General features: G+C 42.7%; 1 protein-coding gene across 6 annotated transcripts in view; it reads right to left on the reverse strand.

The window, feature by feature from the left end:
- The window catches only part of Limch1 (LIM and calponin homology domains 1), a 398,796-nt gene that overhangs the window by 94,059 nt on the left and 289,250 nt on the right, over nucleotides 1-15,487 (reverse strand). For all 6 annotated transcript variants that reach the window (XM_045130433.1, XM_045130435.1, XM_045130434.1 and 3 more), the window contains exons 5-6: nucleotides 10,306-10,336; nucleotides 8,076-8,186 (exon numbers count right to left, since the gene is read on the reverse strand). In XM_045130433.1, the coding sequence (XP_044986368.1) occupies nucleotides 8,076-8,186; nucleotides 10,306-10,336 (142 nt within the window). The remainder of the gene's footprint in view (nucleotides 1-8,075; nucleotides 8,187-10,305; nucleotides 10,337-15,487) is intronic.

A 15,487-nucleotide genomic window follows, 5' to 3' on the forward strand; every position in this document is an offset into this window, starting at 1 on the left:
GTCACTCAAAGATAAACCTCAATTTAATATCCCCAGACGGTTGCTGAAAATCGGGACTGTGGATGGCGCTGGCGGAGAGAGAGAGAGGGACTTGTTCTCATCCGCAAAGACTGGAATGTCACCCTGTGGGTTTCCCCGCATGCGTGTAAGGGTCCCCCTCTGCATTCCCAATAAGAAGGAGAAATAAATCAATATTCTGCATGTCAGTGATTTGGGAAACTGGTGTGGGATTGGGTGAGGTGCCCACAAGAGTCCATGCCTTTTGCTGGCTACTCCTGTCACTCACATGGGGATCCTCTAAAACATCCCCCGGAGTGAGGCACGGGGACTGTGGTGGCTGAATTCATAAGATGTACACACACACACACACACACACACACACACACAGAGTTTTGCATCAGTAGAGGCAGCAGTGGAGAGACAGGAGCCTGGCCAACAGAAGCCTGCAGTCTCCCCATCCCCCCCACCCCCATCTCCACAGAGCTCGATTAATGCTCCCTAAGAACGGGCTGTCATATGCCTGGGTCAGACCACTGACCTTCCAGGGCAAGGTAGAAAGGCTAGTTGTGGAAATGAAGGTTGTTTACTTGCAGGTCAAAAACCAGGACTTGGAACAAAAGCCGAGCAGTTAGTAAAGAACTCCCAACTCACTGGAAAACAGACACTTCAACTAGGTAGGGTTTCAAATTTGATTTCTTTGGAAACACAAGTCATTAATATGAATTTCTTATCTACTGAATGGCTAAAATACGAAGTTCATGTTTTACTGAACGCTTCTCATGTGTCTGGGACCAAAGTCACACTTTCTACATATTATGTCATTTATTCCTCACGATCACTTAAATGAGGTGATGAGCATCACCCCTACTTTACAGAAGGAGAAATGGGAATCAGAGAGAAGTTACTTTAACTGAGAGAGCACAGTTAAGTGGGAAGGCCACGATTCTAATACAGGCTGCCTCCAAATCCCAAATAGTAAAATCCAAAACTATTTATGTTTGATGTCTTTACAACTAGGCCATCGGAGTCAGCGTGCACTGCCTCCTCATACTGTGGGTGATGCCAATCTGGATCATGTCCCCTAGTTAAATGTTCTTTATATTTCAATCGCTGAACTGTGTACATTGCAAAAGAGGGTAGGTTGGAGTCACGGTTAAAAAAAAAATGCAGTCTCAGAAACTGTACTGACTGGGTTTAAATCTTGGCTCCATCCCTTGTGATGTTAGGCAAGTCATCTCACCTTGTGGGTTCTCATCTGTCCAATGGGCTAATGAGAAGTAACACCTTCCTCACAGGGCTGCTGGGAGAGCTACACGTGCTCCTCTATGGAGAGCATTCAAACAGCACGTGGCGCAAAATAAGCTCTCGCGTAGCATCTGCCAATGCTTCTGTCGATTCTCCTTCACTCAGGCATGTCCGCTTCAACACAGAATTTATAAAATCCTTATTCATGGAGGTAAGGACACAAGTTTGCACACACTGATTCTCATTTCTCTCCTTCTCTTTTCACTTATGTCTCCTATCCGGATGTCTTGGGAGGGCCAGGACACAGAAAGAACGGGGTCTCTGACCACATCTGGGGGTGACAGGCCTACAAGCTGCTCGGGACAGCATGATAGAACTGAATTTTCAGGAAAATAACATCAGAAAGGCTTTTCTTGAAGGCTCAAGCCCCCCCACCCCGCACCACACACACCTCCTAAGCAAAGGAAAAAAGACAGGAAGAAAGGGAAAGTTAGAATGCTTCTAGAAGCTTCATTGACTTTCTCACTGTGGCTCCCAGGAAAGGTGACCAGAGTCCACCATGTTCCTGACTGGATCTGGAATCTGGTGGGGAAGTGAATGGCACAGCAAATTTGAAAAGCCAAAACCAGCCAGGTGTGGTGGCTCACTCTTGGAAGTCCAGGACTCTGGAGTAGGAGGATTGCTGGAAGTTCAAGGTCTGTTTAGGCTACAGAGTGAATTCCAGGTTAGCCTATTGAGACTCTGTCTCAAGAAAGAAAGAAAGAAAGAGAGAGAGAGAGAGAGAGAGAGAGAGAGAGAGGGAAAGAAAGAAAGAAAGAGAGAGAAAGAAATGCATAAACCAGGTCACCATGGACATCTTTGGCCAAGCTGGTCCCCCACTTGTGGTAGTTTGAATGTGTGTCCCCCATTGATTGACTCAGGTGTTGAAATTAAACTTGTAACTCGGCTCTCCAGCCCTCTGGCTAGAGGAGGAGGGGGCCACTGGGGGCTGGATCCTGGGATCCAGACCTAAGGTGTCACTGGGGGCAGATCTGAGCTCCAGCCGAAAGGTGTGAAGAGCAGCCTGCGCTCTGGCGGGGCTCCTGCTTGCGACTGTTCATACGTGTTGCTTTTGGTGCTTGATGGCTACAGGCCATTTCTCTGTCTGCTTGGATTGATGAATGGGGGGGGGTCAGCTTTTCCCACCATAGATGGAACTTCCCTGGGTTTGTAAGCTTGAAATAAACCCCTTCCTCCTATAAGACTGCTAGGTTGGATGTTCATCCCAGCAAAGTGCAACTGACTACAACTCCCAGAAGAAACCTTAGAGGTAAAGCAAGAAGCTGGTCCTTCTCAAGAACTAAAGATGGGAGGTGATCTACCTACTGGGCACAAGTTACTGGCATCTATTGAATCACCACACTTAGGCTTTTGAAACCACCTAAAGAGAAGCTCTGGGGGTGTGTGTGTGGGAGATGGTAGAAGATAGGAACTAATAAACACAAGGCAGGCATGGTCTAAATCTCCTTTCATGGAGTCTAGTTAACTAGTTGCCTCTCCTCTTGGAGTGTGGTAGCATTCTGTCTTTGACAGAGCTCTCCAGGGAAGGCTGAAACCAGCCCACTGTGCTAATTGCTAGTTCTAACGCTCAAAGTGTGTTAATGAAAAGAGTGAGCACTGTGCCCATGAACTTAGGACTTACTTAACTCAACACCTTCTATGAGAGATAATGAGAGCCAGCAAGGGTCAGTGTGGAACTGACAGTATCATAATTTGCTTTCTGCTCCTGGAGTGATCTCTGTAAGGCAGCTAAGTGCTGCTTAGCATGTCTGAGGCTCTGCTGTTTTCAACAGGCTCACTTCTTCCCCACCACTATACTGGCTCCAGAAGTGATTCATTCCACCAATATTGCCTCAGAACCTTCTGAGTACAGGAACCATTACAGCCCTGGGATACGACATCATACAGGAGTCAACAAACACCCTGTCTGTAGGAACCTTATGTCGTGTAGTAGGTAAAGCAACAATTAAACTGAACAAACATAAATGCATGCCCAGTTGGGCAATAAATATCATGAAAAAAGTCACTAAGGCAGGTTCAAGGAATAGAAGTGACAGTGGCTAGTTTTGGCAGATGGCTTGTGTTTGTTTGCCTGTTATGTTTCCTCCTTTTTATTCCTTTCTTCTGTTAATATCCTCACCTCCAAAACCAAGAATGGAGTAGGCTAGTCCTGGTACCCATGCCCCTGGTCATAAATGAAGGGTGCAGGAAGCTGCATCCCTTGGAATCATACTGTTGGGATTGAAGGACGCACACCCGTACCTTGCCAGGACAGGAGCTAGAAGAATCTTCCCTGGAGAGGTTACTGGCCACACAGGAAAGAGAATGAACTGGAGGAGCAATTGGTACAGGTAAAAGACATGGAGGGAGAACCCAAACTCCCAATGGCCCTATGGTCCTGAGATCACCATGGCCCGTCCTCAGTCTCAGGGTTCTTGTAGTAATTTACAATCCTTCTGTTCTGTTTATATACCCTGTCCTTTGGGAGGTCTTCCCGGACACGTCCTGGCTCAGTGGCAGACCACTCTCAGTATGCCTGCCGAGACCCCTTCTCCATCTGCAGAAGTGATTATCTGCGAATGTCTACTGTGTGCAAGACTCTTTGCTATGGGTTCCACATGCATTAGGTACAGAACAAATACTCCACAATTATTGATTTTATAAAAATTTTCCCAGTAGAAAAGTAAATATAAAAATTTCCTCTCTTATCTTTTTTTTTCCTTCCTGAAAGATAGAAATGCAATTGTAAATATTTTCACTGGGAGAGATGCAGCTGTCTTTCAATATCCACTGTCTAATTATTGTGTAAAAGTATCCGTTCAACTGTGAACTGCTTTCACTAAACTTTTCTTTACAAGTGTGTATGAATATGTTCAAGTGAACAAGATGTAAGAAGGGGTACTTATTGTTTTGGGGTTTTTTTTGGCTACTATAACAAAATACTACAGACTAGGTAGGATGGTTGTATTGTCAACTTGATCTGTTTACGAATCCACAGACATCTCTCTTGAGTGGGTCTCTGAGGTTGCTTCCAGGAAGGATTAAGTGAAGGAGGAAGTCCTTCCTCCAAAGTGGGTGGCTCCTCTCAGAGGGGGACTTAATCTAAGGAAGCTCTGGGAGAAAAGACTCCCTTCCTCCCACCTGGCTGCTGGTACTGCTGGCTGCCTTCCAGCGTGGACTGAAGACCAGCATGGACCGAAGCCCAGCGTGGACTGAAGACCAGCGTGGACTGAAGAGCAGCGTGGACTGAAGACCAGCATGGACCGAAGCCCAGCGTGGACTGAAGACCAGCGTGGACTGAAGACCAGCATGGACCGAAGCCCAGCGTGGACTGAAGACCAGTGTGGACTGAAGCCCAGCGTGGACTGAAGCCCAGTGTGGACTGAAGAGCAGCGTGGACTGAAGACCAGCATGGACCGAAGTCCAGCGTGGACTGAAGACCAGCGTGGACTGAAGCCCAGCGTGGACTGAAGAGCAGCATGGACTGAAGACCAGTGTGGACCGAAGCCCAGTGTAGACTGAAGAGCAGCGTCTCTCCAGGACGCCTCCAGGCCTTCGCTGCCGGATGGGGACTGCTGAGGCCTCCAGCCTCGTGGACTGAGCAGCTACCAGGTTCCTTGACTCTTGGGCCTGCAAACTGCTATTGTTGGACGGTCATAAGCTCATCCATTAAGTTCCCTTTTAATATAATTCATTCTATTGGTCCTGTTCCTCTAGAGAACCCTGACTAATATACAAGGTAATTTCTACAGAAAAGAAATTGCGGGGTTCAGTCAGTCAAGCATCTGGTGTAAAAGCCTGAGTGAGTGTAGGAATCTAGATCCCCAGAGCCCAGATGAATGCCAGCAGCTCACCTATCATCCCAGGATTTGGGGGGCAAAACCAGGGGATCCCTGGTTAGACTAGCCAAGACAGTGAGCTCTGGGTTCAACAAGGGACCCTGTCTCAGTGGGTAAAGTGTAGAACAGTCAAAGAAGGCACCCAGTATCACCCTCTGGCCTCCCCACATGTATGTGCACATGTGAACATGCATGCACACAAGTACATATACCATACATATATACACATGCTATAAGAAGCAAAGAAACCTGTTCCTCGTGGCCCTGGGGTCTGGGAAGTACAATATCACGGTCGGGGCACCTGGTCAGGGCCTTCATAAGACAGAACTAGAGAATGTGTGTGCAATGGAGAGCTTGCTTTAATAACAAGGCCAGCATGACGAGCCCACTCTGGAGATGATAGCATTCATCCACCTATGAAAGTGGGGCACCCGTGACCTGAACACCTCGTAAAGGCCCACCTCCAATCACCATCACTGTGGCAACTAAAGGTCAACATGAGCCTTGAGGAGACATTTAACCACAGCAGGAGAGAAGTGGGTAAAAGGAAGACACGGGCGTTCTGTCCCCACATCCCCTTTCCCCATGACCTGAATGCAGGCATGAAAGAAGGTCTGGGCAGCTACTGGACCAGCACAGAGAAGCCAGGGCAGAGGATGGTGCCAAGGACAGACAGACAGACAGACAGTCCTTCGGTCATGGCACAGGCATGGAGCCCCATAGCAGCCCTGGACTGCTCCCATCTAGACCTCATTTAAGTGAGGACAAGGACAATTGTCTCTGATTCATCCTGCTATTTTGAGGTTTTTGTTTGTTTGTTTTTGCATTTATCAGCTGAATCCAATCTAAGTGAGGACATAAAGCATATATATGTATGTGTGTGTGTATATATATGAAACAAATGGTTTCGACTGCCTGGTGATGAGTGAAGTTGACATCCTTTGCTTTCTACCTTGCACCGTGGCAACATGGGAAAACTATAGCTGGCCATGCCAATGCACAGTCATGCTTCATCCAGCAGGGCTAAGCACGCATCATGTCCTGTGATGCTCTCCACGTTCACTCAACCCAGAAGAAGCTGTGAGCAACAGGCCATCTCAAGGCAGCTGAACTAACTGTCACAGTAGGTTAGGGAGCTGGGCGAGTCACAGGAACCACCCACTGGGTAGAGTAGACCAGGTTAGAATCCTCAGGGAGAGCTAGGGGGTATAGCTTCAGAAGCGTTTGAAAAAAAGATGACCTTGCTATTACTGGCCTAGTACAAATATAACATAAACATCCAGACTTCTCAAATCCAGACTTGAACTTACTTACCTTTGTCGTTTTAAAAAGACTAGGTGAAAAATTAGAGGATAATTAAGAGGTGAAACTCAATGTGTACGTGTTGCACCCAACGTATGGGAGCGTTTGTTTTATAGGTCATGACCAACAGGAAAGCCTTGACTTTTTTGTTATCCCTCAGTGCTGGGAATTGAACCTAGAACCTCACACGAGCTGAACAAGTGCTCTGCCACTGAGCCACATCCCCAGCTCTGCCAGACTGGCTCTGGCCAAAAGGAGAGATGACTGGCTTTTAGGGAAAGTGAGCAAAATTATCACGCACAGTGTTACAAGTTGTTAGCTTTGCATGTCTTTCGGTGAGATCTCGTTAGTTATTTTATGTGTTGCAAGGACAGGCAAGCGAGAGTGAGACTTGGATTATGTGTGCTTGGTTGTGGTTTTATCTGAAATACATGGATGTGACGTGTGAGGCTTTCTGCTCACTGAGGCTGCTCAGGGGGGCTCCTGGGTGACACTAGCAATACTTTGTATGAATGAAATACATTGCTGAGCCTTCACAGTGACAGTCATCCAGGCACACACAAACCAGTCCACTGTTTTTTTTTTTGACAAATTCCTGACTCTGGTCAATCTTTCCCCCACACAAACAAATCAAGCACTTAATAACATTCAAACATTTCATTAAATAAGCACATCAAGCTTAAAAAAAATGTTCTGTGAAGAGCTGGGTGTGGCGGCACACGCCTTTATTCCCAGCACTCGGGAGGCAGAGGTAGGAGGATTGCCATGAGTTTGAAGCCACCCTGAGACTCCCTAGTGAATTCCAGGTCAGCTTGGGCTAGAGTGAGACCCTACCTCGGAAAACAAAACAAAACAAAGCAAAACAAAAAGCATTGTGTGAGTTTCCAGGTCACCCAAACGCAGTGGCTATCAGATGCCCACATTAGAAGGAATGCCTTTAATTTCTCTGTGCCTATCCAGTGTGGGCACTGACCAAGAACTCAGATAGCCTCTCTTCACCCTCACCAAGGCCCTGACCAGCAAGCAAGAGGATCTTTAGCCTGAAAGTGCAGAGCAATTGTGCATGTTTGTATCATCGAACATTGTTTAATTTTTAACTCAAACCTTGCATTTAATAATTAATGCTTTGGGGCTGGGGAGATGGCTTAACAGTTAAGGCACTTGCCTGAGAAGCCTAAGAACCTGGATTCAATTGCCCAGGACCTATGTCATCCAGATGTGCAAGGAGATGCATGTGGCTGGAGTTCATTTGCAGCGGCTAGAGCCCCTGATGTGCCCATTCTCTCTCTCTCTCAAATAAATATAAAATATTTTGAAAATAATTAATACTTTTAATTTAAGCATTGCTCCCCCAAATAAGCAAGCTGTGAGCTCCCTGGTGTACCAGACCATATACTGACACATTGAACTTGCTCCTTTGAAAATGAAGTTGGTTGGAGCTCAAATTTCCCAGTCTCCATAGGGTATAAAATATGAGGCATCCGGAGGCAAAGATTACTGATAAGAGAAATGGCCGCTTCCTTGAGTGCATGATGCCTCTGACCCGCGCAGTTCCACCATGCAGAACTGCAGTCATCTCTAACGGAAGGAACTATGTTATTTTCTCTCCTTGTCTAGCCCTCATGGGATGAAAAAGAAAAGCCAAATTACCTTTCGCATCTGAGCCAACAGCCCTTCAAATTCCTTCAGGTTCAACGTGGTTCCACTGTAGGATGCAGAGCTGTTTGCAGCTTTCCCCAGCCAGTAAATGGTAACCAACACCTGCGGGACAAAATGTACAAGAGGAAGAGAATTTGTCCTCAGGAGTGACGTCTTGACGGGCGACTCAATAACGCTCCAGGAGCAGGCAAGCAAGAAGGAGAGAGAAGGCTCAAAGCTGCCTTGTGGAAACCACCATGCATGAGGAATCCATTAATTTAAGATTGCTATGGTAAGAAGCCAGGCTCAGTCAACACAGACAAGGTTCAGTCAGTAGGACTCCAACTCTAGGAACAGGGAGGCTGTGAGAAAGTGATCTCAGAATGATCCAGAAGGGAAGAGGACTCCTCCACAATGGCTTTCACACAGTATAGCTTTCATAGGCGGCAGCCACATTTTCTCATAAACTCTTCAGAGTCTTTCCCCAGACAAACAATGAAAGAGACTGTCAGCTTCTTTTGAGAGAGGTGCTTTCGAATGCCCATGATTTCTACTTGTGGGCACAGAGGATCTGTAAGGACTGATGGCAAAAATCCCAATGGAGTGATAAAGGTTAATTAGTGCTTCCCAGCACAGGATCAACACAATATATCCAATTAAAATCAGAGGGCCGTGCCACGCAGTCTGTGATCTGCAGGGCCCCCACTTTGGAGTATAGTTAGGTCCCCATTAATCTGAGATGGGAAACTTTTAGCCTTGACACGGTTGCTATCAATTAAACAGACTTGGATGTTTAAGAATGTCTATGAATATTCAATAGTCTGAAAGCTACAGTCTTAAATTAATTTAATGCTGTCTTTCCAGTCTACAAAAGCACACTCTTTACTTTAGCATTCCTAGAAAATGCGTCAGGGGTTGGCTAAACATGAGCTTCTTAGCTGAATTATAGGGACCCGAAGGCCATGTAAAAGCTCAGGCCATTATTTTACTTTCATATTTTGTTGCATCGCTTTGACTAAGTTAGGAAGAACTTTCTGTCCTCCGGTGTGGTAGACCAGAAAATGCTTTGGGCAACAGGATGTAGGGACATGGTTCCAGCTGGCCTTGGGCCCAAAACATGGGAAAATGTGCATCAGGACCTGGATGCTGTACCATTTTCTACTGCTTTGGGAACTTCTGACATCATGAAATCCTTCTAAACTTCCAGAATGGCTTATGAACTGATTCCTTACAAACAAGTTCCTAGAGCACAGACAATGCCAGATGTCAGGACGTTAGCTAGGACCAAAAAAAGAACTAATGTATGCTATGAGGCTGCTGAAAGGCAAATGCAGGAGAAGGGGAGACAGATACTGTTGTTCTAGACTATGAGTCTTCTAGTTTGCATCAAACTGTCTAATGGGAAATGGGACACTTCTCTAGTTGTGTGGCAGAAGAAAAACAGGGTAAGAATGGAACACCAGCTCAATATAATAGTGCCTGGGAAATTCTTTAAAAAGTCACAGGCATCTTTTGAATTTTACACAAAAGGTTACCTCTTACATTTCTCAATTTAAAGTTAAAATTTAAAATTACTAATATACTTGCCTTTTCAAAATAAGATCTAACTCCAAAATACTGATCCATAGAAGCATTTATAACAACTCAAAAGATTAATATAGGGGAAAAAATACAAAAGCCTAGGCCCTACACCTCCAATACCATTCATACAATGCTGATCCTCTCCTAAAGCAATTTGCCTAACCGCTTCATTTAGTAATCCCATCTGGGCTCCCAAATGGAGAAGGGAGAATGTTAGTGTTGAGCTGATCACTGCGTGTTGTACAAAACTGAACCAACTGCATACAGAACACAAGCCTTCGCCTGTTTATTTATAGATTGAGATTGTAACTAATTAGAGATAAACTCTCCAAATGTACTATTTTCTGTTCTATAATGTGTATTAATTATTAATTACAAGATACATGTAACTTTGTTCCTAAGAAAGAATCTTTCCAGCCAGGCATGGTGGTACACACCTTGAAACCCAGTACTTGGGAGGCAAAGGGAAGATGATTGCTGAGTTCAAGGCCACTCTGAGACTATATAGTGAATTCCAGGTCAGCCTGGGATAGCACAAGACCCTACTGAAAAGAATCTTTCTAGCATGGTACGTGAGATGCACTGAATTTAGCTAAATTTTGCACTTGAATCACTAAAGTGAACAATATATGAGTCTGTAAAGAGAAGTTAAAACACTTACATTTTTCAGCTTCCTACTAGAATCAAGGTTCCTAGGTCAGGAAAAGAAAAGAAAACATTAATTAGAACAGCAATTTCTTCACCATAGTCTTTCCTTAAACATCTTTAAGACATACCTGTAGCAAATGTATATAACAAAACCAGAATAATGTTAGCTCTTCAAGGTCTGTGATTGGTGATATTTGTGTATGTATGTATGTATGTACATACGTACATACGTATGTACGTACGTATGTATGTATTATTTATGAGAGAAAAAGGAGAGAGAGAGAGAGAATGGGCGTACCAGGGCCTCTAGCCACTGCAAACGAACTCCAGTTGCATGCACCACCTTGTGCATCTGGCTTACATGGGTATTGGGGAATCAAACCTGGATCCTTAGGTTTCACAGACAAGTGTCTTAACCACTAAGCCATCTCTTCAGCCATGACTGGTGATTTATGACACCAAATAAAGTTGTTTAGCAAACAAAAAAAATGATAGAAGGAGAGGTAGGATTGAATGATGGATACTTCATAACACTATATGTGAGTTCTTTTAAAAAATGTTTATCTATTTATGAGAGAAAGAGAGAGAGAGAGAATGAATGTCAGGGCTTCCTGCTACTGCAAACCAACTCCCAATACATGTGCACTTTGTGTGTCTGACTTTACATAGGTACTACATAATCAAATCTAGGCCATCAAGCTTTGCAAGTAAGCACCTTTAAGCACTGGCCCATCTTTCCGGCCCTACATTTGAATTCTAAAAGCCTAACTGTTGAAAACACTAAATGACATCTAATTGTATTTCCAAAATCTTCTTCATGTAAATACTTTTAGTAAAGGTCTGAATCTGTATTCATATAGACCAGAAAATAGGTGTACAAAAAGTAATGCTACCTAAACAGAATTTTCTTTTCTTCTCTAATCTTGATACAAATTAGAATTGAGAATTGGCCATACATAGGGAAATATACATGTTATATTCAAATGTATGCATATGTTCTCAAATATAAATAAAAGTTTACTCCTAAGCTATAAATAACCAAAGTTCTGAACATTCGTACAGTGAAATACAAAAAGGTCTCCAAAATTATTTCAAAGTTTTATGAACTCATCAATCTTAGGTAATATAAATTCTGTGTTTCTTTTCCCCACAATGGCTTCAGTGAGGGGGGATTGAAAGTAGAAATTCTAGGAGCTGGGGAGAAAACTCAATTGGTAAAGTGTGTGTCTTACAATGTGAGAACCTGAAGTACAGGTCCAGAATCCACATCAAGACAAAACCTGGGTATTGTGGCATTTACATGTAATCCCAGTGCTTGGGAGGGAAACGCTGGTGGATTCCTGTGGCTCACTGGTCCACCAGTTCCCCCTGAGATTGCAGATTTTCTAGCTCAGGATTTCCCTCCTCCATGAGGAGTTGGTGTTTTCTCTGCTTTCTTTACCTCTTACTTTGAAATAAACTTTATTCTTTTAAACTTTTTCCTGCCTTTTAGATCTTTAATTGGCAGAGAAGACACACCCCAATGCCCCCCTAGACGGTACGACCATTCTAGCCTGTTCTGCCTTGCGCATGCTGCTGGTAGATGTCAAGGGGACGCTGTCCCTCGCTGCACTTGCCTGCTCAACTCCCAGCGACAAAACCAGAGCACTGCAGCCGCGGTACACTGATCCACCTACAAAACACACGTGCCCGTGTAGTGCCGAGTTAAACCAACATCATCTATGCAAAAGTTGTGGAGCAAGTAGCTTGTTCAGTGCTCCCTTCCTCACTAAAACCAGAAGCAACGACTTTATAGGTTCCATAAATCAATTCAGGGCATGTTTTTAATATAAAATTCTTTATAATTTCCTAAACATCACTCCAGTGAAATCATCTTTCTACATCATGATTCCTCAGTACTTGTGGACAGCTTCTCCCACCGCGTTTACAGTTAAGCATGACTTTCAACCTCACTGGGTTCTTTCCTTTTTCTTATTTTTTTTTTAAAAAGGTTTATTTATTATTTACTTATTAGCGAGAGATAGCGTTGATGCTCCAGGGTCTGTAGCCATTGCAAACAAATTCCATATGTATGCACCACCATGTGAATCTGGCTTACTTGGGTCCTAGGGAGTCAAACCTGGGTCCTTAGGCTTCCTAGACAAACGCTCCAACCACCAAGTCATATTGCCAGCCCTCCTTTTTCTTTTAAATGCCTGGATGTTCCTCTTCCCAAACCTTTTGCCCATTCTTCTTCTGCCCGGAATGCTTTGCAGGTATCCCCTGGATCATTCCAGTCTGTGGCCAGAACTTCCGAGAGTCTACCCTTGGCCACCTTGGCAATGGGCTGCCATCTTTCAGGATATCTAACTACTTTATTTTCTTTTTAACACTTTTACTCCCTACTGTTTCTTATTTGTTGAGTTTGCTTTTAAATTCTTGATGCTGGAGTGTAAATTCACCCTGCCCAGGGGACCTTCATTGTCTTGTCCTGGCATTTTCTCCAGTGAGGGAAAGAATTTGACACGTGGTAGTTACTCAGTCAATACTTGCTTAATCCAAAGGGTAGATTTATAGAGGAAGGTGGGGGAAAATGCCTAAAGAAAACTACACTGCACAAGTGAAGAAAAATTTTAAAAGGGAGGTAACAGGAGAAATGCAAAAGTGGCTGAGAAGAAAGAATTAAAAATGGGAAGTACACTAACATGGGGGCTCCCAAATTCATCAAACAAACACAATTAGAACTAAGGTCACAGATAACACCAAACACAGTGGTGGTGGGTGACTTTAACACCCCACTCTCATCAGTTGACAGGTCATCCTGGGGAAAAAAATAAACACAGAGGCATCTAACCTAAAAGATATATACAGGACATTTCATCCAAATGCTGCAGAATATACATTCTTTTCAGCAACACATGGAACATTCTCTAAAATAGACCATATATTAGGACACAAAGCAAATCTTAACAAATTCAGGAAAATTGAAATAATTCCTTGCATACTATCTGACCACAATGGAATTAAACTACAAATCAATAGCAAGAAAGGCTATAGAGCATACACAAAATCATGGAAACTAAACAATACACTACTAAATGATGAATGGGTCAAAGAAATCAAGGAGGAAATAAAAAAATTTATAGAGTCAAACGATAATGAGAACACAACATACCAAAAATTTCTGGGACACAATGAAGGCAGTTCTAAGAGGTAAATTTATAGCTTTAAGTGCCTATATTAAGAAATTAAAAAGGTCACAAGTAAACGACCTAATGCTTCACCTTAAAGCCTTGGAAAACGAAGAACAAGGCAAACCAAAAATCAGTAGATGGGAAGAAATAATAAAGATTAGGGCAGAAATTAATGAAATAGGAACAAAAACATCCAAAAAATTAATGAAACAAAGAGTTGGTTCTTTAAAAGGATAAACAAGACTGATAAACCCTTAGCAAATCGGACCAAAAGAAAGAGAGAAGAGATAAAAATTAATAAAATTAGAGATGAAAAAGGTAACATCACAACAGATTTCAGAGAAATTCAAAAAAATCATAGGGATATACTATAAAAGCATATACTCCACAAAGTATGAAAATATGAAAGAAATGGATGATTTCCTTGATTTATATGACCTACCTAAATTAAATCAAGATGAGATTAATCACTTAAATAGACCTATAACAAGCATGGGGATCCGAACAGTTATCAATAATCTTGCAACTAAAAAAAGCCCAGGCCCAGATGGATTCACTGCTGAATTTTACCAGACTTTTAAGGAAGAGCTAGCACCATTGTTTCTTAAGCTTTTCCAGGAAATAGAAAATGAAGGAATTCTACCAAATTCCTTCTATGAACCCAGCATCACCCTGATACCCAAACCAGGCAAAGATAGAACAAAAAAAGAAAATTACAGACCAATCTCCCTCATGAACATAGATGCAAAAATTCTCAACAAAATATTGGCAAACAGAATACAAGAATATATCAGAAAGATCATTCACCCTGACCAAGAAGGCTTTATCCCTGAGATGCAGGGATGGTTCAATATATACAAATCTATATATGCAATACATTATATAAATGAATTGAAGGACAAAAGTCACATGATCATCTCATTAGACACAGAGAAAGCGTTCGACAAAATCCAACATCCCTTCATGATAAAAGTCCTACAGAGACTGGGAATAGAAGGAACATATCTCAATAAAATAAAAGCTATTTATGACAATCCTACAGCCAACATATTACTAAATGGGGAAAAACTGGAAGCTTTTCCACTAAAATCAAGAACAAGACAAGGGTGTCCACTGTCCCCACTTTTATTTAATATAGTTTTGGAAGTCTTAGCCATAGCAATAAGGCAAGAGACACACATAAAAGGGATACAAATTGGAAAGGGAGAAATCAAATTATCATTATTTGCAGATGACATGATTCTATACATAAAGGACCCTAAAGACTCTACTAGCAAGCTGTTAGAGCTGATCAAAACCTACAGCAATGTAGCAGGATACAAAATAAATACACAGAAACCAGTAGCCTTCATATATGCTAACAACAAACACACAGAGGATGCAATCAAAGAATCACTACCATTCACAATTGCATCAAAAAAAAAAAGTACCTTGGAATAAACCTAACCAAGGAAGTAAAGAATCTCTACAATGAGAACTTTAAACCTCTCAAGCGAGAAATTGCAGAAGACACTAGAAAGTGGAGAAACATCCCTTGTTCCTGGATTGGAAGAATCAATATTGTGAAAATGGCAATCTTACCAAAAGCAATCTATACATTTAATGCAATCCCTATGAAAATTCCAAAGACATTCTTCATGGAAATAGAAAAAACAATCCAAATATCCATTTGGAATCACAAAAAACCTCGAATATCTAAAATAATACTGAGCAACAAAAATAAGGCTGGTGGTATCACCATACCTGATTTTAACCTATACTACAGAGCCATAGTAACAAAAACAGCATGGTACTGGCACAAAAACAGACATGTAGATCACTGGAACAGAATAGAGGACCCAGATGTAAGTCCAGGTAGCTATAGCCACCGGATATTCGATAAAAATGCCAAAAATACTCATTGGAGAAAAGATAGCCTTTTCAGCAAATGGTGTTGGGAAAACTGGATATATATCTGTAGAAGGATGAAAATAGATTCTTCTCTCTCTCCTCCATGCACAAGAATTAAGTCCAAATGGATTA

This window comes from Jaculus jaculus, chromosome 11 (assembly GCF_020740685.1).
Source record: "Jaculus jaculus isolate mJacJac1 chromosome 11, mJacJac1.mat.Y.cur, whole genome shotgun sequence".
Classification (NCBI taxonomy): Eukaryota; Metazoa; Chordata; class Mammalia; order Rodentia; family Dipodidae; genus Jaculus; species Jaculus jaculus.